This window comes from Marmota marmota, unplaced genomic scaffold, assembly GCF_001458135.2.
Source record: "Marmota marmota marmota unplaced genomic scaffold, marMar, whole genome shotgun sequence".
In the NCBI taxonomy this organism is placed as follows: Eukaryota; Metazoa; Chordata; class Mammalia; order Rodentia; family Sciuridae; genus Marmota; species Marmota marmota.
This window is the reverse complement of record NW_025999998.1, coordinates 8,191,277-8,217,036: the sequence shown is the minus strand read 5'-3', so window position 1 is coordinate 8,217,036 and position 25,760 is coordinate 8,191,277. Positions and strand designations below refer to the sequence as shown.

Sequence of the window (25,760 nt, the reverse complement as noted above, 5' to 3'; positions counted from 1 at the left end):
CATTGAAGGTGTCTTCTCCCCTGAACCAACTCATTCAACCACACTTTATACATATTTGGTCCCACCATATAACCACATAGGATTTCTAAACTTTCTAAGTACTGCCACACATTGTGATCTGCTTACTACTCAAAATGAGAGAACTGCAATTTAAAAAATAAAGACCATTTTTAGAAATAATTTTATATAAACATATTCTTATACAAAGAACAAACAAATGTACAGAGCTCCCAAATTACAAAAAGGTGGACCCTTGCCATTCTTTTCTGTGCTGGGAAGAGAAAAGAGAATGGGAAAAAATGATTCCATTGTTTTTTTTTTTTTTTTTAAACTCTTTCCACCTACGTAGTCAGTTTCTCAAGTAGAGTTTCTATTCCTTTGCTTTTACTTTTGTTTTTTTCCAACGTGGGAATCAGGCTTTTCAACCCGGCTTTGACTTTGTTTGCAACTTCTTGGTCAGAACTCTGCAGAAGACTGAAGACAGAAGAAAAAATTAACAATAGTTACATTTCACCCCTAGATAATTTGCAATACTACCAGTACCCACAGTATAAAATATTTCACTAATGTTGAGTTGAATCTTCTAACTATATACACTCTAAATTTTTTTTGTTCACCAGATGAATAGGGCCAGTAGTCTATATATTCTAAAACCATATAAGAATGTTTTATAATCTTGCAGGTAGAGTCATTCAAGCAAAGACTTAAATGACTCTGATTATCACAGGATTTGATTATATCCTGCCTTAAATTATTCTCATGCCTTCTATCTTTTCTTTCCTATCTATATTATAAGCTCAAGAGCAGAGTCCCTGTGTTTTCTTTCCTTTTTTAAATTTTATGGCCAAGAAAAGATAAGTAGATTAATTAACCCAATTGAATGGGTATACAGGAAGCCTAAGTGGGGTCATGAAAGGTAAGAGACAGTGAGCCTTCTCACTGAGCTCTAGAACATGCAGTTAAGGAGAAAGAGTTTCAATGCCTGAGGGTGAAATGTTATAACTACACAACCAAAAGCATGATATTTAAATTCTCTAGGATTCAGTTTCCTGATCTGTGGAATGGGATTAACAACAGAACCCACCCTTTTCAGTTGGTTGTTTCTTTATGGTGTGGAAATAGAACCCAGGGTCTTGCACATGCTCAGTACACACTCTACCACTGTGTTACACTCCAAACCCCTACAGGGTTCTATTTTGAGTCTCAAATTATCTTGGCACTTAGCAAACAATAAATGTTATCCACTCAATAAAATAATCTGAAACCTTGTTTAAGTGCTCTGCCACCAAAGTGAATAGAGCTTGGAGACTAGTAGCAGTAGGCCCATTCTTTTTACTGGGGCCAAGTTATAGGCACCTCACCACAGAACACATGCCCAAGTTTTCTGTTCTTCCCCTGCTTCTTCAGGACCACATGTAAATGCTAGCCTCTGAAACATAGTCTAGAAAGAAATTACTTGGTATTTTCAAAAGTCCCAGAACCCAATAACTTTCATCATGTCAGCAAAGAGGAGGGCCAGTTAATAGCATTAAGCAGCATTCCACTGCTGGTGGGAGACAAGCAATCTACTTGCCATCTGAAAAATTGAAAATGATGAAAAGTGAAGTACCCTTTTAATGGATTTGTGACTCATTTGGTGTTTTAATTTTATACATATTGGCTAAATAGTTACATAATGTACACCACTAATACAAGATAACATTTAACACAGTAAACATAATGACAGGCATTTTATATGCATGGTTTTCATAACAGCTTTAGAATTATTAGTAATCTCATTTTCAATTAAGAAAAACCAAAAAAGTTCAATATTTTCCCCAAGGCTACCTATAATCTGGGTCTGGAGGCCAGGCAGCCTATCTAGAGCCAAAGCTCTTACATGATGGGAAGGTCAGCTTCCCTGAGTTATTGTTCTGCTAATATACAAGGCTGATTCTCTCTTTCCACTCAAAATAAGTCTTTTTCATTTGCTATAAAAAGGTACAGCACCAAAAAGACAAACATCAATAAACAACTACAACAACGAAACACATCAAGATTTCCAAATCACAAGTTTTAAGTAAAATATAAATAAGCAGGAGATTTTATCAAATAAATAAAATACTGCAATATTGAAAAATAATAATTGTATTAATTAAGTTACATATAGTTCGACTTCAGTTTAGAACCTCAAGTCTTTCATGTCTTCCTGTATTAGTTCCAAATAGTACCCCATGATAAACCTGTAGTATTCTTATGTTTGAAATCTACTCAAGAGGAGCTCTAATAAGTACCTTTATAAATTAATTTCATAGTATCAATGAAATTTTTATTTGAGAGTAACGAAAAGAACGTGTCAGTAGGTGTTAACTTTCCAAATGTCTGGTAAAGAAATTAATAACAAAAAGTTCGTGTTTAAGGTAGTGAATTTTGACCGTTCAACATCAACTAGAAAATTAACTAACATTAATGAGAAATGAACAAAATGATCTACATGAAACACTCATGTACTTAGGGGTACTAATCAACCAGAAAAAAAAAAAGGGAGGCTTTTATGAATGTGTGTGTTGAGAGTATATGTGCACAAGATCAAATTATATACTGAAGAAACATTTAACCTAACATCTATAAAAAATATTGTTAAACTGCAAAGCGAGTACAAATGAATTATGGTAGGAGATTCAATCTAGGATTAGTATCTGTTTTCCAAAACCATGGCAGCACAGCAGGGGAAAAATCAACAGTGACTGCCTCAAAGTAACACACAAATCTTATAAAACAAATGCTTTAAACAGAGGGTTTCATATGGGCACAAAAAGCCTGGAAAAACAATGACCTGTAAATTATAAACTAAGCAAAATCCAGGGAATAATACACAAGATTCATGCATCATCATTTTTCTCTCATTTTAAATTAGAAAAAAAATTAGCATGCAGATTTTAGAAACAAATGCTTTCCTAATCCATTTAGAATCACTAAAAACAAAGAAAATTACATGTAAAGTTAGGCATGACTTAAAAAACAACAGGTTTGTCACTGCTTCCTAAGGGACACAAATTACTTACAAAGTTTATATATATACATATAAATAAATAAATTATGTCTTGGTCAAAACCATCATATGATGCCTTGTGAGTGTCATCATTTTATGATCTCTGATATCCAAAAGATGGCAGTAAAAGAAATCCTAAGGACAACTGAAAAAGCAACATTTGCTTTCTAATATTTGATCTACTTGTCTAGACTATGGACTAATTAGTAAAGACTAATGCCAGATTACTAGGAACAAGTATTAGAGCTGTGAGGTAAAGGGGAAGGAAGTGTACCTTTGTATGACTGGGTCCTGAGCACAGAAGAAACACGATATACCTACCTGGAAAGAATAATGGCACCTCGATTTATACTAGCCCAGGACTTCAGGTTCTTCATACCAACATGTTCTACCAGTGTTTTTGCAAAACATCCTATAAAGATATACTGAAACTTAGTGAACTTCACTTTTTCGTCTTAATTCACGACACCACCTTTTTCAGACAGTTCATAGCCAAAACTATTCATCTGGTAGGGAAAAAGTGGCTTAAATACCACATGGAATGTGAATACAGTACAAAAGGTCAGGTTAAAGACAGGACTAAGAGGGGAATAGTATACAACATTTCAAATACAAGATGCTGTTCTCTTTATAGATGAGTTTCTACAAAGCAGCTATAAAGCTTATTTAAAAAGTGCCAAGGACTGGCTTGCCCTTTGGTCACACACATTCAATGCCAAATAAACAGGCAGATGTCCAAAATTCTCTGATGAGGATAATATTCTTCAGCTTATTCTTTTCTCAAAACTAGAGATTAAAAACTAGGCCTTTTCATTGGGGGTAATGCTATACTATCTGCCAGGAACAGAATGGCATTCAGGGCAATGACCAAGTCTGGTTAAAAATCTAAAGTAGTAGAGGAGGGAAGAGAGAAAGCATGAGGGAGGGTGGGAATGAGGAAAAAAAAAAAAACTACAGGATTCTCAGACACAAGTTTTTATTCACAGACATCATTTCTAAACACTTGACAAACTTCATATGAACTTACTGGGCCAGTGTAAAGTTCAGGGATGTGAGGAATTATAGAAATTCCACATAAGATGCAAGAAAAGGACAAGTTGCATGGCTTACCTTCTTTTCCATTTTCTTTCATCTTTTTATCTTGTTCTATTAACCATTTCAGAACTAGATGTCCTGCAGGATGTTCTACAACATGAAGCTACAGGGGATCAAGAAGAGGCTAATTCAAACATCTGTTTTCACCCACACCTTGGCCCAAGATTCAACCTATACAACTACATGTAGGTAAGGATAAAGTCAAGTTTCAAGTTCCACAAGGCTTAAGAAGTCTTTATCTAGAATATTCTTATAGCTAGAGGCACCAGAGATAGGCTGAAATGAACTTAGTTATGCAAGAATGCAGCCCCTGCAGAGCAGGGCACATTTGGCTTCCTGAATTCTAGTCCAAACCACACCACCCACTACTACACTCATCTAAATTCATGTTCATCACCTCTCCAGTGGCAATTCGTAGTTCTGAGGTGAGAATAAACCTCTGAAACAGAATACCACAGCAGAAACACTGAAACCTAATTTTGAATGATGAATGGTGTTTAAATACATGTGACTACAATGATCTGAGCAGGTCAAGAAAAACTGTTTTAGCTCAACATGACTCCTTTTAAAGGGCCACACCAATCATTTCCATCTGGGGGCTCTGCGTATGAAGTATGGGAAACAATGGCACAATCTCCTTACAGAGAAACTTCCGCTACACACTGCTCATTCCCACTTGGTAATATGAACTGCTTCAGGAGGGCAAAGGCCAGGGCTGCACTTCTCCTTCCCAATTCTATGCATCAGAAGTATGACATACACTAAATACATGGCATCGTTTTCATTCAGAACCAAATACATATTGGTACAAAACATTTCCAAATGCCAGGCTTTGGTCTAGATGATTAGAGGGAATTAAAGCTGAATACAATATAACTGCTGCTATGGAAAAGGATCTCAACTGTTCACTCAACAGCCCCTCCCTTGTCAGCTTTCTTTCCTGCTAACACCTCACCCAGCCACCCACCTTCTCTAAAGCTCCCTTTTTACTTTCAGGGGATACCTCCTGACTGGTCTGAAGCAGTTCTGTTCATCCAAACTGTTTCTGCCAGAGATTGGCCCACAAATGAATGTGATCTAGTTCTAGCCAATAAAATGTCAAGAAAGACTAGGAACTTGCCAGACCCAAGAGGAAGACTCATTGCTCTTGCTCTTTCCTTCCTGCTTGGGACCCTGATGTGTGGACTTGGGCTAAGATTGTGAATGCTAGCAAATGCAATGCAAGAATAGCTGCAAAGATGTTAGAGTGAGTCAGGAAGGTGGAATCTGGCATTGTGAGGCACTACTTTTATTAGGTAATTAACTATCTAACTGCTACCAAGAGGCAACTTATCATTTAAGCCAAAACACTCCTTTCTAGAGCAACTACCCGTAGTACTAGTTAAAAGTCCTTGGACATAGACTAAAATTCAGATGTTACATTTAGTTCCCATCACATCCTGAACATAATTCAATATGAGAATTGACTTTTACTACTTTAACACCTTGCTTATATGTCTCACCAATGGACACCAGGCTCTAAGGACAAAGACCCTGTCATTTCATCTTTGAATACCTTTTAAAGCATTTATTCAAAGCAAAGAACTTAAGTAATCTATTTTTTTTTTAATCTTAAAACTGTAATACTAGGGATAATAATGGAAGGCCACCGTGAGGATTGAGATCAAGGATTTGTAACTCTAGGCGACAGCAGAGGCCACTGCCTCACAAAACAGGTTTACCATAAATATGTTAGAAGCTTTGGGAGCTTATAAACCAGCCCAACACATAGGCCCAGTATGTCCTGGCCTCTGCCTTCTTCTTCCTCTGCTTGATAATTTCCATTACTTACCCCACCTTCCTGTTTTCAAACTGCTGCACTTGTGCTCCCTCAGCCTGGAATCTTCTTTCTACTAATTCTTGATGAGCTTCAGGTTTCAGCTTAGCTTTCCCTACCTTCAGAAAACCTTCTTGGAGTAGGTGGCTCTTACAAAATTCCCTAAAACCTGTAGTTGTCCTTCACAGTTTTCACTTAGAATACTAAGATTTTGTTTTTATTCTGCAGCTAACATGAATCATTATACATTTCTAAGAAATACAAGTACTGTAAAGGCATGTCGTTTTGAATTCCCAATTTTCAAATGTACTGTCAGTGTGAGGAGGATTAATTGTTGTTAAAACTCTTTGTAGTGATGAACTGACTTGAGTTTTTATAGCCCCCGCAACTTTCATGCCTCTCTTACAATAGCACATTACCTCTCCGTCCTTGCCACCAGGATGTAGTTCTGTTGCCGCCAAGCTGGCGATGGCATTCATGGCAGGCTGAACATCTCCAGTGGCAGATCCCAGAATATCGGACACCAACACACATGCAGACTTATCTAGCACCACCTCTTGGGCGTGTCCTTGTAGGTAGCTTAACAAAGCTGGAGAAATGGATTCTAAGAGCTCGCGACGGCGGATCTCTGTGTCTTTCTTACTATAGGAATATGTTGAATGAAGTATTATGGTAAGAAAATTAGCAAAGGAAATAGTAATCTTATTATCACAAAATCCTTAGGCAATTATCATAGTCTGTGTCACAATCTATTGTAACTGTTGACAATTCTACTGAGCATACAGACAACAGGTGATTTGAGGCTGGAAGCTTAGTTTATGCAATACAACAACAACAAAACACTCAAACAAAAGCCCAAACTCCCAGACAACAATGGATTATTCCATAAGCTAACACATGCTTAAGACTACTGTATGGACTCTACTCCTCTCCTTGGGTACTCAAAACCAGAGTAACAGTAGTTCTGAAAATAAAGAAAACAAGAAACAAACCATGCACCCGAATACCCACTATGTGCCAGGGCTCAGAGGTGTTCTTTTGGCATGACACTTTTATTTCCTTGTCAAGTTAAGAACTTTAAGAATCTGTTAAAATTACAGGATTAAAATAAAATTCACCTTTTGGGTTTTTTTAAGAGATAGAGTAAAAGATAGGGTATGGATGTGTGACTATATATTTCTGGAAGCATAGACTACTCCGATTTCATGAACAGTCAAAGAAAGGAAAGAAGGACTCAAAGCATTCTACTAATTTTTACCTGTGTGCATTACCATCTCCTTTTTGCAGAACTTCAATGATTTCTGGTACTGTATGTGCAGGATCTCTTGGACTCAGTAAATACAAAAGGACCTTCCTTCCATATTTGTCATTTACTATGTTTGGCAAGGAACTGATAATTTCCTATAAAATTATAAATTAAAAAAAACCTTTATGTATATCTATAAATTAAGGTTGAGATTTGAATGGTAATGAAGAATAGACATATGACTATTTTCCCGTGTATTTAATGGAAAATGTGGAGTGAGTTCTGAACTGTCACATTAAAACACAGAGATTCACATTTGGAGCACAGAGTCAATTCTCTACTGTGAGTAGTATCACTAAACAATCCATTTATATTAACTGACCAAGACCAAGGACTTAAAAACATATATTTAAAGTAGTTATCTTCATTCATTATGACCAGTATTTCTTAGGCCTATTCCTAGGGACAGTTCTTGTTTGAGTCACTGAGTAGATGGTTAATTTGTAGCTACACTTAACCATAGCCTCAATGAAGAACATCCTTCTCAGAACTTCTCTGCTGAGACTATATGAGGGAGATACAAAAACTGTAAAACAGAAAAAAAAATGGATAAAAGCCTTTAAAGTTAGGTTGCTCATTCATGGTGAATGAAGGCTATTTAATTATTATAGTGAAAAACAAGAACAGAGTGGGAAGGGAAAGTAAATCCAGAAAGACTCCACTGAGTAGTTACAAATTACCCTGTACAGTATTTTCAGTCAATATACACAGGCACAGGAACTTCCTTTTCTAGTGGCTGCAATCGAAGTGACAAAAGCAACGTTGCCCCATCTCAACTGAGGGCCTACGCAAATCTGCTGATGTTTTCAAAGACAGAAAGTCACTGTTTAAAAATTCCTTTATTCTTGATAGAGAAAACACAAAGAGAGAACATCTGCTTTCCCCCACCCTTAACATTCTTGTAATAAACTTTATATGCAAATGCACGTTTCTCAGTACCAAAGATTCTTAGAAGTGGCTGAGGCCAAAGGAAGAATTCAGTTCCATTGGCCATGTTTACAGATGAGGCACTCAGAAGGGAGAAATATGACTTGCCAGAGGCCATGTAGAATCATTACTAGGGCCCTAATCAGTCCTAGTACCCTGACTCTAAATCTAGTCTCCTTCAAAGAAATCATATAATCTTTTTTGAAGAGGACTTATTTATAAAATCATATTCAGGTCTGCTCTTTTCCAATATGTCTGTTTATTATGATAAAATTACTAATTTTAGTGCAAGAAGGAAACTAAATCAAGTAAGTTATGAACCATGAGGCCACAATACAGAAAAAGTCAAGATTCCATGGTTGATGATGAAACTCCAGATTTCCATGTACTATGTTCCTTTTTTAAAAAATCCCAAACTTCCCTCATATTTTTGCATAAAAGTATGTTTCTGATAATTAGTAATAGTAGCTAACACTTGTTAAGTGCCACTAGGAGCTAGACACTGTTGAAAGCTGTACATCTATCACGTTAAATGACATTCACACCACAGTGCCTGTTTAACATGACTCCAATCCTCACTTAGCTCTCCTAACTACTTCTCAAGAAGTTTAAGTCACATCATAATGATTCCTACATAAAACATACAAGTTTTCAGAATAGATTCAATAAATCTAACCACCTCAAAATGGATATATAATTTCAATCACCCTGAGAAAATGAACTTAAAATTTCCATAATGCAAGGGAAGATGAACCAAAAAAATTTCCAAACTTATTGTAGAATAGCGAGCTTTTTTATATGTGTTTTTGATGATGGCATTCGATGCCCCATGTGGGCGGGTAGGGGGGACCTCTAGTATATCCTCAGGTATCTGTTTTAAACTTCCATCAACTCAGACAAGGAGACTTGTCTTTTAAAAATCTGCTCTTTAATCTGTTAATTCATTTCAAGATAGGGGTTAAGAATGATACAATGGTTGGGTCAATTTCCACAGTCTTAACAAAAACAACAACCCTTTGCTGTCCTTTAAAAATAACAGAAACCTCTAGAGTTAATACCTTTAAAACTTGGGTGACATAAGTGTCAAAACAAAGCATGGGGATATACAACAAACAACTATAATGGTTACTATTGGACTGACCTAATATATGTGGCTTGGGCAGAAATAGTTTTGGAACACAGAAGCTAGACTTCAAGAACCGTATAAAATCCACGCAAAAATATATTCAAGGACTAGACTCTGAATTCACTGATCTTTACTGCCTTTTGGTTCGTAATTAAGAAATTTAGAATTTAAACTCATGTTTAATTAAAATCTTGAAAATATGTAATATTTATAACAAAATTTTGTGAAACTCAAAACATTTACTTAAATATGTAGTATTTAATTCTCCATTTTGCCTTCATGATACTTTTTCCTACCTCTGAAATTATACATATTTGAAAAATACAAAGAAAACAGTATGTGAGTGTTGCAAATCAGAGATTTCTAGATCATTGCCTGGAGAATACCCTTAACACAGATAAACAGGTAAGAGATGGCTACGGCATAGCTGATTGTGTGCTTAATTTGATCTCTGGAGTCTTCAAGTCAAGTTGGAAGCCTTTGGCAAATCCTTTGACCTCCCTGCCCATTAATTCCCTTATCTGTAAAGGAAATGATCCACCTCCCTGACCCATGGGCTATTACCATGAGCAAAACAGAAAACCCACCATTCAATCTGCTATAAAAGAATTATTTTCATATTTAAAACACACCACTGAATATATAGCATCCCCAACTATGGAGATTAAATAAAGCTAGTGGAGTCAAAGGTTTTCACTCTCAAAGAGAAATGAAAACAATGACAGTTTGATTTTCACTTTGGCTTAGCTTATGCTTTATAAGAGTTAACTTAAGAGAAAATACAATAAGGACCACTTTTTGTAACTTATTTTTCTTATGCTTCAAAAAATAAAGAGCACGGGAAAGAACAAAAGACCTCCCTCCTGTTTCTTGAAGTTCTAGTTTCTTGTGTTCCAAAACTATTTCTACCCAAAGACACCTTTGGCCAGTCTGAACTCCAAGTGTTAGGCCCCTGCCAGACTTCTTGGCACTCTTGTTTTGCCTATTCTCTTTTAAAGAGAAAGGGTAAAGGTCAAAATCAAAGATGCACACAGGAAGGAGAGTTAGAGCATACAAATATTTTCTGTTAAGGACAGAAATGCAAAAAGACATAAATTACTGAGAAGCTGGTATATGTTTCTGTGTGGAGACAAATAGAAATGCAAGCTACATTATCCATAAGAAGCTAAAATCTAGCAGAAGCAAAAAAAGTTAATAGAATTCAAAATAAACTTAAATAATGAATACCAGCTGAAGTGTTGAGAAGGTTGTATTATCAGGCAGTCTAAGTGTTTTGTTACCAAAAAAATCGTGTTTTTATATCAAAGTTCATGGTTTGGCTACCCTCAAAACAACAACGACAAAAAACAACCAAAAAAACAGCAGGTCCTGTGTGATTGGGCATAGGGTTTCAGTCAGTTCTGAAACACAAAAAAGTCACGGAGACTGGTTGTACGACCATGCGAGTATATTCTATACTACTTGACTGTATCCTTAAAATGCTTAGATGGCACATTTGTGTTATGTGTATTTTATCTTAATTACAAAGAAAACAAAAACAAAATTGGGAAGGTCTATCACCTTAGAGCTCTCATTATCAGAGGCTTAGGTGAGTGGTTGCCATCACTTTGGACAGGGCAGGTGATCTCCTCATCGCTCAGTCCTCTACCTTCTTTCTCATACTTGGTCTGCCTTATTCATTTACCAGTTTAGTCAATGGACATTTTTCCTGTTGTGAGCCCTGTGTCAGATCACAATTAACTACTAAATGAATAGGTAGAAAAACCAAAGAAAATAGTAGTTGACAGGATGGGCAGACCAGATCTGGCTGTGAGATCAAAGACTGATATCTAATCTTAACAGAAAACAAGGATTGATTATCAGACTATGATTTTGATGTGACATTTCAGTAAATCCAGACACTCTAACTAGAATGCTTAGCAACACTAAGCTTTCTTGGCTATTTTTAAAAACACTGTACAATACAATATATAGTGATTTTTTTTTAGTGGCTGGGTGGAAAATACTAAAACACTCTATCTGTAGTAAATTTGTCAACTCAGCAATTCTGGTAAGTAAATGCCTTCACAGACTTTTAACGTATGCAAGAAAATAGACATGATTATTAATGGAATTATCTGCACTAGCAAAAATAAATAAGAATTTAAAAATAGTTTATTAAAAAGAAAAAACTAAACATCTATCACCAGAAAAAGAAAATTACCCATATATCCATGATTGATAGAATACTACCTGGCATTGAAAAATAAATGACCAAGGACAAAGGTGGGCAAATTCAGGTCTTGTTCAAATCCACCTTGCAGCCTATTTCTGTATATCCTGCAAAGACTAGATTTTGCACCTTAAAGGATTGTTAAAAAGGAAAACCGAATCAAACAAGAAAATGAGACAGACACCATATAAGACCCATAAAGCCTAAAATAATCGCTATCTGGCCATTTACAAAAAAGGCTTGATGAAACTCACAATAGTTAAGTTACAGCCATTAAACAGCAACTGGCTAGTGTACTTATTTCCTTTTCACAGAATATTGTTGTAACACCAGGTGTGTCATACCAATGACTTCAGGTTTTAATAAATATGTATGTTTCAGAAGGCAAAGCAGGTAAGAATCAGTTTGTATCCATTTTGAAAAGTGGAAGGCTATCTGACCAGGCCGTGATTTCAACCTGACATTTCTGAAGTCTGAGTACTTTGAATAGAGTGCCTAACAACACTTGGCTTTCTTGGTTATTTTTAAAAAGCACTGCCTTCTGCAACAAGTTTTGTGATGATTGGTGGGGTGGAGAAATGCAAGAGCAATTAGCATTCCAGTTTTATCACCAGCTACACAGTTTAATGATACACAGAGCCTGTTGAGCTTTTGTCAGTTAGAAGCAAGAGTCAGCAGTCGAGCCACGCAGGGAAAGCTGCCCTAAGAGGGACAGTCATCAAGAATGCGGATTAAATAGTTGTGGGAATTGGACTGATAAGCACAAGGAATTGAAACTGTTTTAATAGCAACTTTGAGATTAATCTTTGGAAAAAAAAATTAAAGAGGTGATTCTGGGAAATTCTGAAGGAAGTCTGGTTTCTCCTGAAATCCATTTGGAACAGATATGCAAATTTTAGTTGTGGTAAAAATATTAAACAAAAGCAAACTTTCAATAGCCCAGCCTGTTTCCATTTTTGTGAAACAACTTTATTCATTAGCCAATTCTATGGCCTCACATTTCTGTCACAGGAATGAAAAACAATCATTATTGATTGGAGTCAAAAGGGTAATAAAGCCACAAGGAACATGTCAAAATACTCAGTCTGTGACATGAAAGTCTTGCCAATTTGTTTCTTCCCACAATCCTATCTCAAAGAAAGTCATCACCATCTTAAAATAGTCAAGAACAAAGTTGGAAAATGACAGCAAGGGCATGAGAAATTCACACTGGGACTTAGAGCTGGCATTTAAGAAAAAAAAAATCTCTTTCCTTTCCAGTGGCTGATATACTTTTTCTATTGTACCCAGTTCTACTGGTGCAAATGGGCTACTAAGAGAGGACACAGCACCACCACCTGACAACAGGTAAACTCTCTAGATAATCCATGTGCTTCTTCTCTTCTGCCAAGAGTACCATGTGTCCCCAGGATTTCTCCAAGATCCCCATTTATGTGTACCAAACACAAAAGTATGTATAATTTTCAGATGAATAACCTGTGTCTATACAGACTATTTTATTTTTAAAACATTTCCAAGTCTGGTCAGTGCTACCAATGTTGTAATTTCTTATCCCCATCTCAATCATACCATATACTCAATATCAACTGCATTCCAAAAATAAAGGAAAAGAAGATACAAGAGGATCATAGAAGCAGAAGTCAGAAGAAGAATAGAGGAATAAAAATAGTTTAGAATTCAACTTTTACTTTTGGAAAAGAACAGTTTGGTTTTTCTTATGTGCATGTTAAAGTTTAGAGCTAATAAACTGTACTTGAGCATAATCACTTTATGGTCATTAAGCCAGATTAGAGGAATTGCTGAAATGTAAAAATGAAGTTAATATTTTAATTTTAGTCCTAACTTTTAATCTAATTATACAAAAGCTTCCATGAAAGTTTTAACAAGCACCAAGACTAAGTGAGCTTTATGAATTTTTCTTCTCTATCAATCCAGAACAGATGTATTAGTAAACTGGATAATTGTAGAGAGACAGTCCGTCCATAGGAAGAGAGTGTTAAATTGACAAATTACCTCAAAAACTAATTTCTGATCAAATCTAAGCACTGCTTTGTTGATTTTTCATTTTTTAATCTCTAATATAGTCTTAAAATACAACAACAACAAAAAAAACCTGTTACCCTAATCCAAAACAAAAGTCAAGTCTTAACCACAGTCTTTTAAATATTTTAAACAGTATTAATATCAAGTTACAAGATTATGATTCATATAGGAAAAGAGCAAATTTCCAAAATAAGACTTAGTTGAGACAACTAAAAAAATACCGGCAGAAGTACAGGTGAAAACTCTGTTTAACACTACACGTGTGAAATCAAAGTTATATACCCACAACTGGTATATCAATGCAACTTAAATCTAAGACCATCAGAATTACTTACCGAGATGATTATCTGCTTCACAAGCTTAGTATCATCAATACAATCAAATGCAGCCAGTAAAACCAAATGAGAGTATTGTCCCTGTAAAAATTGAAAGGTAGTAAAACTTAAAAAAATGCAAAGATTTTTCCTCTTACTCCATCTATGGAGTCATTATATAAAGGCTACCAACAGGGACAATTTACCTAACACAACATGAATAAAAGCCATTCAAATGCACTTTCTTTCTTATCAGGACCTAGTTAATTACATTCTTAAGAAATGATTGATTAAAAAGAAAAAGAAAAAAGAAACGGAAAACCATATCCTTCATTGCCAAAGAGCTCCAGACTAACCAGGATACAATACCTGTCTAAATAGGTATCCTGTTAATGAATAGCTATCTGAATATCAAACTTAAAAGAAAGTCCAAGTGATAAGATTAACACTATGTGTGTGTTGGGGAGGGGGGAGTTATCACACAGAGAATATTAAAACCACACACAAAAATACATAAGCTTACATGTAATTGCACACACACACACAATTCATAATACATGACAGAAAATTCTAGAAGGCAAAATACTCTAATAATCATCTCTGGGATAAAGGATTATAATCTTTTTAATCATGTATTCTCCAATTGTATTTAGATCACAAATTTTCTTAAAATAATCCTCAACAATTAGAATATAAGTAAACTACAAAACAAACTATAAAGGTACACTTACTTAATGATATGAGAATAAGACAAAACTTTTTGCTTTAAAAGAAGTATGGAAGCAAGACCCATGTAAATTCACAATTGTGGCTTTTACAACAATCTCCTCTTGAAATAATACAATTATTTCTGCAATGTTGATAGCCCTCCAAACATTTAAAGAACTCCTACTTTATGTATAAAACCAAAACAAAGCACTGTTTTAAAAGCTTGTTGCATATTCTTGTTAGTATCACGGATGATGATATCAATGTTGTATGTGTCTGTTTTAATTAGGGAGAATCAATTTTTTATAATAGCCAGCACAGATTCATAGCAAGATCTGAGGAACATGACATTGTTTTAATTAGAAACAATGAGGAATTTGCTAAATACACAGATGTAAAAACAAACTGGAGAAAAACACCAAAGATCTAACATATTTACGATCTAAAGATCAACAATCAACTAAAACAGCAAAAAACGAAAGTCCTTTCACAGAATGGCTTAAAAAATATAATGCCTTAATGGAATAATTAAGGTCAATAATTAAAACAAGGAAACACCATTGTCCACTTATCCTATAGACAATGTTGAAAACCTCTGATAACAGACAAGTTGAGGTAAAGCAGGCACACTTTTATGTTGGTGAGAATGCAAAGTGGCTCAACTTTGGAATACAAAGGTAACAACTACAGATACACATATACTGAAATAAGATGGTCCCTAAGACAAATTAAGTGAAGGAGACAACAAGACATGGTACAAAATCATTAGTTTCAGCTTTCTGAAGTCATACACCCATAAGCTTGACCAAGAGTCCAATATTTCTGGGTAAATACAGAAGAAGTCTGTAGAGCATTGAATTTAAAAGGCAGACATACTATCTTTTGAAGGCAGAATTACATTGATCAATGATGATTTCTGTTCAAATTATATGATTAATATGCATAGATGTTATATATATTAACAGTATAAGTGAGCAATAAGCAATTCCATAATCATATTTGGAGGTTTTAACATGTTTTGCTCAGTAGCTAAGAAAACTAAAAAAGAAAATAGCAACCAGTAAAAACACTGATTATTCTGAACAACACTATCACCCACCTTGATCTAACAGTTATAGAATACCACAAACAACTTCAAAATAAATTCTTTTTAAGACACAATTAAACAAGTCTCAATGTATTTAAAGGATTAAAATAATAAAGAATACCAAGAAATCCTCAATATTTAGAAATTAAATTACATTTACAAATAATGGATGGTTCAAATCCATGAGTTATATTATTAGCTCATATCATCATTTCAGAGGTTATTCTAAGAGATTAAAAGACATTGGATTATTAATTTCTATTATATCCCAATGTCATAGTAGGATTAGGTTCTCAAAAAACTTAATTGTTGCATTACCTAAAATAACCAAACTATAAAATTAAAACATTCTAATTAACTTGATTACTTAAAAATCTCTTACTACTACTAATACAGTTTAGAACTTTCTATTCATTCTATTTTTACTCAATTCTAATTTAAGTATGCAAATTAAAATGTCATATGTGAAGATTAAATTACTTAATAATGACTGAGGAATCAGAAAATACTCTCATATTGCAGAAATAGCTCAAGAGAGCGAATACCATATAGAATGCCTTCTGAATGGTTTCAAACTTAACTTTTCTAATCTCCAACCCTATAGAAGACAATAGGTAAGTACACAATCACCAAGCATTACCTTTATGTTTGAATTAGGATTTGCTATATTATGAAGTCAGCACACATTATAGTTCCCACTGGATTTTTCATTGAAAAAAGTAGTTGGTCATGAAATATTTTTGATTCACCACTTAATTAGAATTTTACTGATGAATTAAGTCATTAAATATATAACTCAAAAATTAAAATTATATTTACTATCACATAATTCTAGTTATAGTGTCATTCTATAATAACAATGCAGAAAATATCTAAATATATGCAAACACTAGTTTTGAGGCAATTATTTTGTGTCCACTAATTTCATTAGAAGGTTGTCACTACATCTCCAGGGGATTCTAAGGAGCAAAACCACCATGGCTACACTGCAAATTTATTCTAAGAAAAAAAGGAGATGATTTTAATTTTGGGGGTGGTAACAAACACTGATACTAAGTTTCTGAATGGCAACTGACATTATTTACCTTGAGATAGATATAAACATAGATACCTTAATCAAGGCAATAATTTTCACATTTTATTAACATGATTCAACAAATTCATTAATGAGACCTAGTAAACATCAAGTCTTAAAAAAAAATATCTAGTAAAAATGGGGAACTGACACAATACAATGTTAAATTTAAAAGAGGGCTGGGGGTTTAGGGACCTGGGAATGCAGTTCAGTGAAGAGCCCCTGCCTAAGCATGTTCAAGGTTCTATTCAATCTCCTGTACTTCAACAACAAAACAAACAAAAAAAGAGGAGAGAGAGAAAAGAGACATGTGGTTCGAATTCTAATTTTTACAAATAATCATTTGAAAATATGCATACAAAAAGACTATAATAAAATAATTTTCTTGATAAATTTTTTTAATTTTTCAATTTTTCTTTAAGACATAAATTCATTTTACTACTAAAAATAATTAAAAGAAACATGTACTTTTATTGTACTTACATTAGCCACCTTTTCAACATAAGTCTTCATTGTTTTCACAATCACTTTCCTGTCCTTAAAAAGGAAACATTGCCTCAATGAACCTTTAGTAATAGATTAAACCTATTTCATAGTTAAAATTTTTTATATATTAAGATTTCATTTGAGTGGAATACTCTTCTTTAATGAAAATAATAATTATGCAAACAGAATGAAAAATTGCAACATACATAATTCCTTTCAGAGTAAATCTTAGACTTATAGTTGACAGTCCATTTAGACATAAAGAGGGAACCCAAAACATGTAAGTTGCAAACAACACAACCCTAATGAACCAGTTTTTACAGTAAGACCTGAGAGATCTCAATGAAAAGATAGAATAATACAATTTCTTTTGAAGGCATAAATAAGTCATTTCCATTAAAATTCTGTAATATGGATCTTTATCTTTTTTCTCAAAGTACTTAACACTCACAGTAAAAGTGTTTTAACACTCACAAGTGTGACTGTTCACTATCTTATCTCCATCACATATGATCATTAAATGAGAGAGTCTAACAGATACCAAAACCTCTTGTGTTTACTTGCTTGACAGACTCTTTCTTATCTTCAACAAAGCTCAAGGTTTCTACTAAAGCAGAGAAGAAATACTAGGCCTAAAGATGATAAACACCTGTGAAGCCTTGAGACACAACTTGATAATAAAATGCTTATGCATAACTGGGGAAAGACTAGAGGGGATTGACAATCAATGAATAAGCAAGTCCAGCCTGCAGGTAAGACATGGCCCTGACTGACAACACTTACTTTGGGTGTGCCGTGCCACAGAGAGTGCATGGCGACTCGGGCACCATCATGTGTGTGTGCCAAGTATACCACTGCTTCGCGGATGGCTTCAATCAGTTCCTAGGGAACAAATGCTGTCAGGGCATTGGTTTATTTTTCCTTCTTTTTGCTGTTTTATCTGTCTACAGAACAGTCAGGCACAGAAAATAAAAGGAAGAGAGCACAGGTAGCAAACAATTTAATTTTTAATTCTGTAGACAATCGGACAAAAATACAACCTCATTCTAGAAACATCCTTTTCTATCAAAGCAGCAAATACTGCTGGCAAGCAATTTTTATTAAACAACATATCTGACTTTTACCAATGTCTATTTAAAAAAAAATGTTACAGGTAATATGGGTAACATAATATATTGTAAATGATTTTCCAAGAAAAAAATGTCTAGAAGGTGGCAGCGATAAGGGAGTTTCAAACAGAACAATGAAAATAAATAAAATGCTCTTCCCTAAGAGACATGTATGTAATAAATAGAATCGAAACTCATTCTAACAAAGACATTTCCTTTTTTTTAGTTTATCACTAGATTATCTCCAGAAATCATATTGATTCTTTATCATAAACAAATAGCATTTCCCAAAGAAAAATTAATCTCTATATTATAAAAATTTAGGCTAGGTCTTCACCTATAAACGACACTTTTGTAGAAAAATCATTTAGTTTTTTTATGAGGTAGCTTAGCTTAATTTAATCTTTAGCATTCATTTTCAATGTATACAGCTTCTTACTCATATCTTCAAAGTCTATGCACAAGTTGTAAATGAGATCTGGCAGCTAACAGCTGCAGGGCCTCATTTTAGCCTATTCCAACTTTAAACAAAATACAAAGCCTCGAGCCAGGAAATGGAAAGGTAGTTGCCTAATTTCATCAATAAGGAACAAACAATTTCACTCTGTACTATCTTACAATCCTTTCCCGGGATAAACCTCTAGAACACAGATTTCATCCATCATACCTATCAAGTTGGAAAGTCATATATATATTCCAGTTATGCTTCCAATATCCCCAATGATATATTTTTAAGTCTCTCATTTGAAAACTGCCCCCGGTGCCAGAAAAGATCCTTTATTCATTTCTTTATATCCCGTTCCAATTTTTTTTGTTCCTTAAACACACTCAACACTAAAAAGATAAATGCTTTCCAGCACTGAATATATTCAAATGATCATTTTGCCAGACAGAACATTCAGTCCTATCTCAGAAAACACACAAGTGTGAGATACTGTGTTCTATGGGAAACAGAAATCCCCCAAAGAGAAGATGCTGCTATGGTCACTTCACAATGAGCTTAGGAGAGTACCTACTGTTGAGAAATTATTTTGCGTGCTAATTGACAGGGTCAAAATTCCTATGAATATGTAATCTGGCATATTTGTTAAAAGAAGCCAGATTCATTATTTTAGTTATCCCGTGTGACTGAAAATGAGGACAAAATGGACAATGAGCTCACCGAATGATGAGGCAAGCAAAATTCAGGAAACTAAATGAACTCTCATTTGTATTCCCTTCACTAACTTGAAGGGCAGTGCAATTTACCTTCACTCTCTGTTCTTTCTCCTTCTATCATTTAAGGTCCAGGTTTTCATGGGCCATTTAGTTTTACATTAAAACTAACCTTTTAATGTCAGCAAGTTTTTTTTTTTTTGGTACCGGCACAGTTGAGTTTAAAAACTACCTAAATGCAAAATATTCCTCCCAAGTTACTTTATTGGAGGATATCCTCTGGTTTATAATTAAAATATAAAAATTCAATCGTATTAATAAAACTAGGGTCAGTTCTATCATTTTTCTAGACAAAAAGTAAAACAAATTAGCAGGCTTATTCAAGGGAAGTTTAGTGAATCATCTATTCTAAATAAGAAAGCAACTCTAAAATTTCCAAAGGAGTGTGTATATCAAAGCAATGTGTTAAAATATCTACATGACTTTTTTTCTACACTTTGGTTTAAAAACAAAACCCAAGAACTTACTGATCTGAGTTTTGGGGGTGCGTAGGTAAAAAAATCCAAGAATACTTTATGAACCAATGAGTGCTTAATCACAGCTTCTCTGAAAACAGAAAACAAAAACAAAAACAAAAAACATCAGATCTGGCAAAAAGCCAAATAGAGACAGGCAATCTTGAAACTAAAATAATCTAAATAAGATGGTTTTACTAAATATGAAATTGATTGTATGTTTCAACAGTACTAAGATTTAAAAAAAAAAAATTATAATATTGACCTAAGTACAAATTTCTAGTGTTTTATCAACAAAGATTATATCACCGTTCAAAATTTGTTCTACCTTTGTAAATAACAACTCTATTTCCCTCAGTTCTGGAAACATGATTGGAAATCCACATTTAGACCTTTATTTTTTTTTTTTAAAGCTGTTTTCTTTCTGAAAGCACTCTTCAAAATAAATTAGTTTCACAAAATATTAGCAGAACTGAAACCTGAATGAACCAAATAGTGAGAGAAATAGCAACAACCATATTTTATCAATGCCCCATAGTGTGACATTTGGTGAACTCAGGTAAAAGTGGAGGTTGATGTTCAGGCACCAAAAACGTAAGTTCACATACTTTACCCAAACAGATAACAAACTATTCTGCTTTTATGGGCAAAGAACTGTTTTGAGTTCTTTGGAAATATTATCCCATTTAATCTTCATAAAATTTTATGACATATATACTATTAGTATCCCAATTTGACCATATGGATACGCACAGAGAGGTTAAACTGTCTAAGGTTACAGTTAGTATTTGTGGGGGAGGGGACAGCAGGAGCCACTCATGCAGTCAAGTTACACTCCCAACCATTGTGCTATGTTACCAATTCTAAGAAGGTCATGTCGTAGGCCTCTAAGTCTTAAAATCCAATTTAAATAACATTACGTTTGTGAAACTATTCAATATAACATATAATATTCCATAAAACAGTTTTTTGAGAATAAATGTTTTGTTGCTTAAACAAAATTTATAAACCATTATTATGTTATCCTTTTACAGGATGTAATATCCGAAAAAATGATGCCCTTTCATACTAAGACAGGCTCCAAACAAAAGTTTTAAACTTGAATTTAGGACAGATTAATAACAGTAAAGGGGAAATACCCACCTTTTGGGGGGCAAGGGTTATATAAAACTTTCCTCCTTCAAATATCTTTTTCAAATGTATTAAGAAAATACAAAACATCTTTCTTACTTTTGGGCCATTGGAGTTAGAATCTGTTTCATTTCATCCATAATAAGCTCTAATTTTTCTGGCTGTACCTCCAATACTTTGTCCAGAGTTGGGTGATCTGCTGACTGTAACAAAAGAAAAGTCAAACCCCTCTGAAATTAATAAGTTTCTTCATTTCAAACAAAAAAAACAATTATAGCTATTTTCAATAAATTTAAAGTAAATGTAAGGTGTTCCATATGTGCATAACTCAAGCTTTCCTGTATACACACTCATGGAATAATTCTTGATCTGATTCAGAGACTGCACAACTACCAATGTCTAGTCATCTTTGGTATCCATAAGGAATTGGTCCAGAAACCCCTGTGGACACAAAACACTGAGGATGCTCAAATCTCATGAAATGGCATAGTATTTGTTTATAACCCTCCCACACGTATGTATATGTAGTAACATTTTATATACAAATATATATATATAAATAAAAATACATAAATACCCTTGAGGATCCCTATATACTTTAAATCATCTTCAGATTATTTATAATTCTTAATACAATGTAAAATGTAAATGCTGTATGAATGGTTGTTACAATTGTTTAGGGAATAATGACAAGGAAAATATCTATGTATATCTAGTATAGATTCATCGTTTAAAAAATATTTTCATTCTGTGACTGGTTCATTACTCGGATGCAGAACCCACAGATACAAAGAGCCACGTTAAACCATCAATCATGCCAACCAGCCAACAGACACTTGCTAAGACCTAACGTGTCTAATCACAAGATCAAGTAGATCACAAATCTTGCTGTCCTGTGTTTTTTAGCAGCTGCATAGTCCTAAAGTGAGGTATTACGAAAGTAAAACAACAATAAGTTCAACTCAGGAACATAATTGCCTAATGCAGGGAAACCAGTAATCAATCCATATCCCTCAGATAAACATATATTAATGTCCCATGGTTTACAACAGACCTTCTAGCTGTCCTAGTCTTAGATTCAGTCCCTGCACTCTATCCAAAGTGGACTACCTCTACTCCCCTCCTTCTCTAGACCATCTGGAGAAGGGTAATGCAACATCATGAAGAAAGGTGGGAGAAGGCAATAACAGGGAGTCCAATGCCCTTCAGCCAGAGCTGGATAGAGAGTGGTTCTAAAGCTTTGCTAACTATTAAGAATCTTTGACCTCAGTCTGATTCAGAAATGAAAGTACTTAATTAAGCATTACACACAGAGCATTAGGAATAGAGCAACAAAAGTAGTTTCATTTGAAGGAGATTTAAAGATAACATCTGGAAGAAAAAAATTTAAGTGTGATCACTTGTCCACTATATTAGAGACAAAATCATCTACAAGAAAAGAGACAGTATATTAAAGGAGCATCCAAAGTAAAAATGCCTTCTGAAAACAAGGCACTAGAAGTTAAGGACAACACACAGAACAAATAAACACACAAGAAAAAGCCTTATGGAAACATCACCTTATAAAGCTGAAATGTATTTCCATAGAGTTCCTCGGTCAGCATGTTCCGCTGCTCCAAAATGGCTTTGTCATTGTATGCATACTCCACAATGGCAGATGCTTCTGCGTGACGCAGCATCTTTCTCACATGGCCTTTAAAACTTCTGATTATCTCAGCAATCTGCGGTTTACTCCTAAAAATCATGGGGGAAAAAATAATGTGTGTGTGTGTGTGTATATGAGATAAAAGGAAAAAGCTAGATGACAATAAAATATAATTTACTTCTCCTGAGGCTGACTAATCACTCTATGTATGTGTGTGTGTGGGGGGGAGGGATCTCATTAAAAATAAATAAAAAGCTTATGACAGGAAAATCTAATTGCCTTGTATTTCAACTTCAGGCTTTTAAGTGATTGAGTAACCAGACTTTCTAGGACTGACACCTGGCTCAAAAGATCCTGAACAAATTCTTTAACCTCAGCCTTTCCATTCATATAGGTGAAATGATGCTGCTGTAAGGATTAAATGAACTAAGAAGCATCAAGCCCTGTGTGCACCACATTGTAAGTGCCCAATAAATGTCAGTTCCTATTAAATTGTTGAACTTGAAAAAAAGTAGGGTAGGGGAAAAAAGAAACAGTAAGTCAAAGATGCAGAAAGATAGGAACAAAACATATTCTAGGATTCTCTTTTAAAACAGGACTTATCCTAATACAATTAAGCTGCTGATAATCAGTCAGGAATACATTTGAATCAGTCAGGAATACATTTGTCATGTTACACCTTTTTTCTTATTGGTTACCACATTCTGGGACATTATTACACCCAAAATGATTGGCCAAGACAAACACTAATTCCACCTAAATTTAGGAAATCCTATCTTGACATTTTCTAACCCACTTATCATATTTCAAGAGTTTACTCATTTGCTGCTCCAACTCTCTACCCTTTAAATACTGCTGATTAATTACAAGTTAATTATTCCATTTCTAATGGAGCTTCAAGACACAAAAATAGTCTCTTAAGAATAGGAACAGCAATACCAAAATTTCACATTAATTTCAATAACTGTTTCTAAGGTGGTATACCTGTAAAACTTCAAAGGCATTTGTGGAGGGATATTAATATGACCACAGACTTCATAAGTAACACTTGAGCGCAGTAAAAAATAAGAAAAAACGTATTTTATAAATAACACAACTTACCCATACATGAGAAATTTCTTAACAATATTTCTGGAATATTTGGCTTTACTTAATTCAACCAAGTCACCTGAAAAACAAAATACCCTATAATGATTTGATATCCTCATTTCAGTTTTCCAAAAACAAGGGGAAAAGCTAAATAAATGCACAATTCTATGACTACAACTGTTTGTCTCAGGCAAAGAACAAATAAAAACAACAATGATCCTATAGAGGGTACCTCCACAGAATTATTTTCTAGGAGTCTTAGATATTCCAAGAGAAAACAAGTGAGTTATTTACAAAAATAACTTCAATATACAGCCAATACCTCGTAATTCTTCAAAGGCCTGTTTTCTCTGTTCTTCATTACCATGCTGAATGTAACACTGGATCACACGAGTTGAATCATGTGCAAAAGCAATCTGCAGGAAAAACAGTTGGAGTCTTTAGACTAATTCTCTCTGAAGAGTTGTATTTCTTTCTTATTATTTGTTTTGTTGCTATCAAAATTCCTTGTTAGAAAAAAGTAGCATATTCACAGATTAAATCAAATTTTTGACTATTTGGGCGTAAAAATACTTATTTTAATTATGCAAAACATCATTTGAGGTTTTGTTGCCTATTGTACTTGATAAGTATAATTAATAATGAAACTGAGGCAATGATAAATTAACCCATTTTGCAATATGCCTAGCATTATAATTAAATCTACACCAAATAAAAATCATCTAAGGATTATATAGATTATAGTTTTTGTTTTTCTGACAGTTACCTTCCCTAAAAGAGGGATATTCCGGTATAAAAACTCTACTATTTTATGATTTTTACATAAGTGATCTAAGAATGTTTGGCTTTGGGAACCAAAAGTAGATATATAAGATCAATATAAAAGTGTTGCTAAATAAAAAGATGTAAAAACATTGCTACATATAGGCAATCACATTATAAAATTAATCCTATTTTCACATTCTCCAAACCATTCCTTCTTACAGGTATTGGCTACATTAGATTGCCATTAAAGAATTCATTGATCAATTTTCCACAATAACATCCACAAAACACCAGTCACGCAAGACTGTTTCGAATATGCTACATTAGCAATCTATTTTCAAAGTGTTGTTTACTTTGTCTATCAAAATTTTTAATGTCAAAAAATTAAACAATGGAGATACATCTCCAACATAGACAAGAGATTTTAAAATTTCTTTAAGGTAGATTTTAGACATCTCTAATAAACCTTGTTTTTAAAAATAAAGTTGTTTACAATAAACCTTGTTTTTAAAAATAAAGTTGTTTACCTTACTATATATACTGAGTATCTACTATCTGACCTATACAATTGCTTTAATAATATTTTCTTATTTAGATCTCAAAGCAATTTAAGAATGAGCTGCTGTTCCTACTTTATAGATGAGAAAGGTAAGGTTACAAGAAGTTAAGGAACTTGCTACCCACCCCTGTGACCTTGGGGAAAAAACTAACTACTTTGAGACCCATATGTATCAAATGTACAAAAGGAATAATGACTAAGTTAAATGAAACAATGTGTGCATGTGTTAGCACAATTCCTCATAGTAAATAATAGATAAATAGGTTATTATTACTGTCCAAAGGTACAAATAGTTCAATGAACAGAGGTGGAATTTGAGCACCAGACTAACTCCCAAGTACATTACCATGCTACAATGACTTAAGGGTATTTGACAAAGAATTCTGAGTATAAAATATTTATAAACTAAGGATAGAAGACTACAGACAAAGCTGAGGGGCTGGCTATTCCATCCTATGGATCTTACAGAATTAATAAGAAAGAAACAGCTGAAGACTAGACATTTTAAAACATTTCCTCAAGCTGTAATATAGCATGTTAGACCTATGCATATGGGTTGGCAAAGA

General features: G+C 34.1%; 1 protein-coding gene across 1 annotated transcript in view; it reads right to left on the bottom strand.

Moving 5' to 3' along the window:
• Nucleotides 1–329: 329 nt before the first annotated feature.
• Pum3 (pumilio RNA binding family member 3) overlaps nucleotides 330–25,760 on the bottom strand; it is a 36,297-nt gene continuing 10,866 nt past the window's right edge. Inside the window, exons 6-18 of the mRNA XM_015492879.2 lie at nucleotides 24,193–24,286; nucleotides 23,883–23,949; nucleotides 22,696–22,870; nucleotides 21,236–21,339; nucleotides 20,018–20,096; nucleotides 18,010–18,108; nucleotides 17,224–17,277; nucleotides 13,892–13,972; nucleotides 7,201–7,343; nucleotides 6,362–6,584; nucleotides 4,142–4,229; nucleotides 3,353–3,443; nucleotides 330–474 (exon numbers count right to left, since the gene is read on the bottom strand). Of these exons, the coding sequence (XP_015348365.1) occupies nucleotides 342–474; nucleotides 3,353–3,443; nucleotides 4,142–4,229; nucleotides 6,362–6,584; nucleotides 7,201–7,343; nucleotides 13,892–13,972; nucleotides 17,224–17,277; nucleotides 18,010–18,108; nucleotides 20,018–20,096; nucleotides 21,236–21,339; nucleotides 22,696–22,870; nucleotides 23,883–23,949; nucleotides 24,193–24,286 (1,431 nt within the window). The 3' untranslated portion in view covers nucleotides 330–341. The remainder of the gene's footprint in view (nucleotides 475–3,352; nucleotides 3,444–4,141; nucleotides 4,230–6,361; nucleotides 6,585–7,200; nucleotides 7,344–13,891; nucleotides 13,973–17,223; nucleotides 17,278–18,009; nucleotides 18,109–20,017; nucleotides 20,097–21,235; nucleotides 21,340–22,695; nucleotides 22,871–23,882; nucleotides 23,950–24,192; nucleotides 24,287–25,760) is intronic.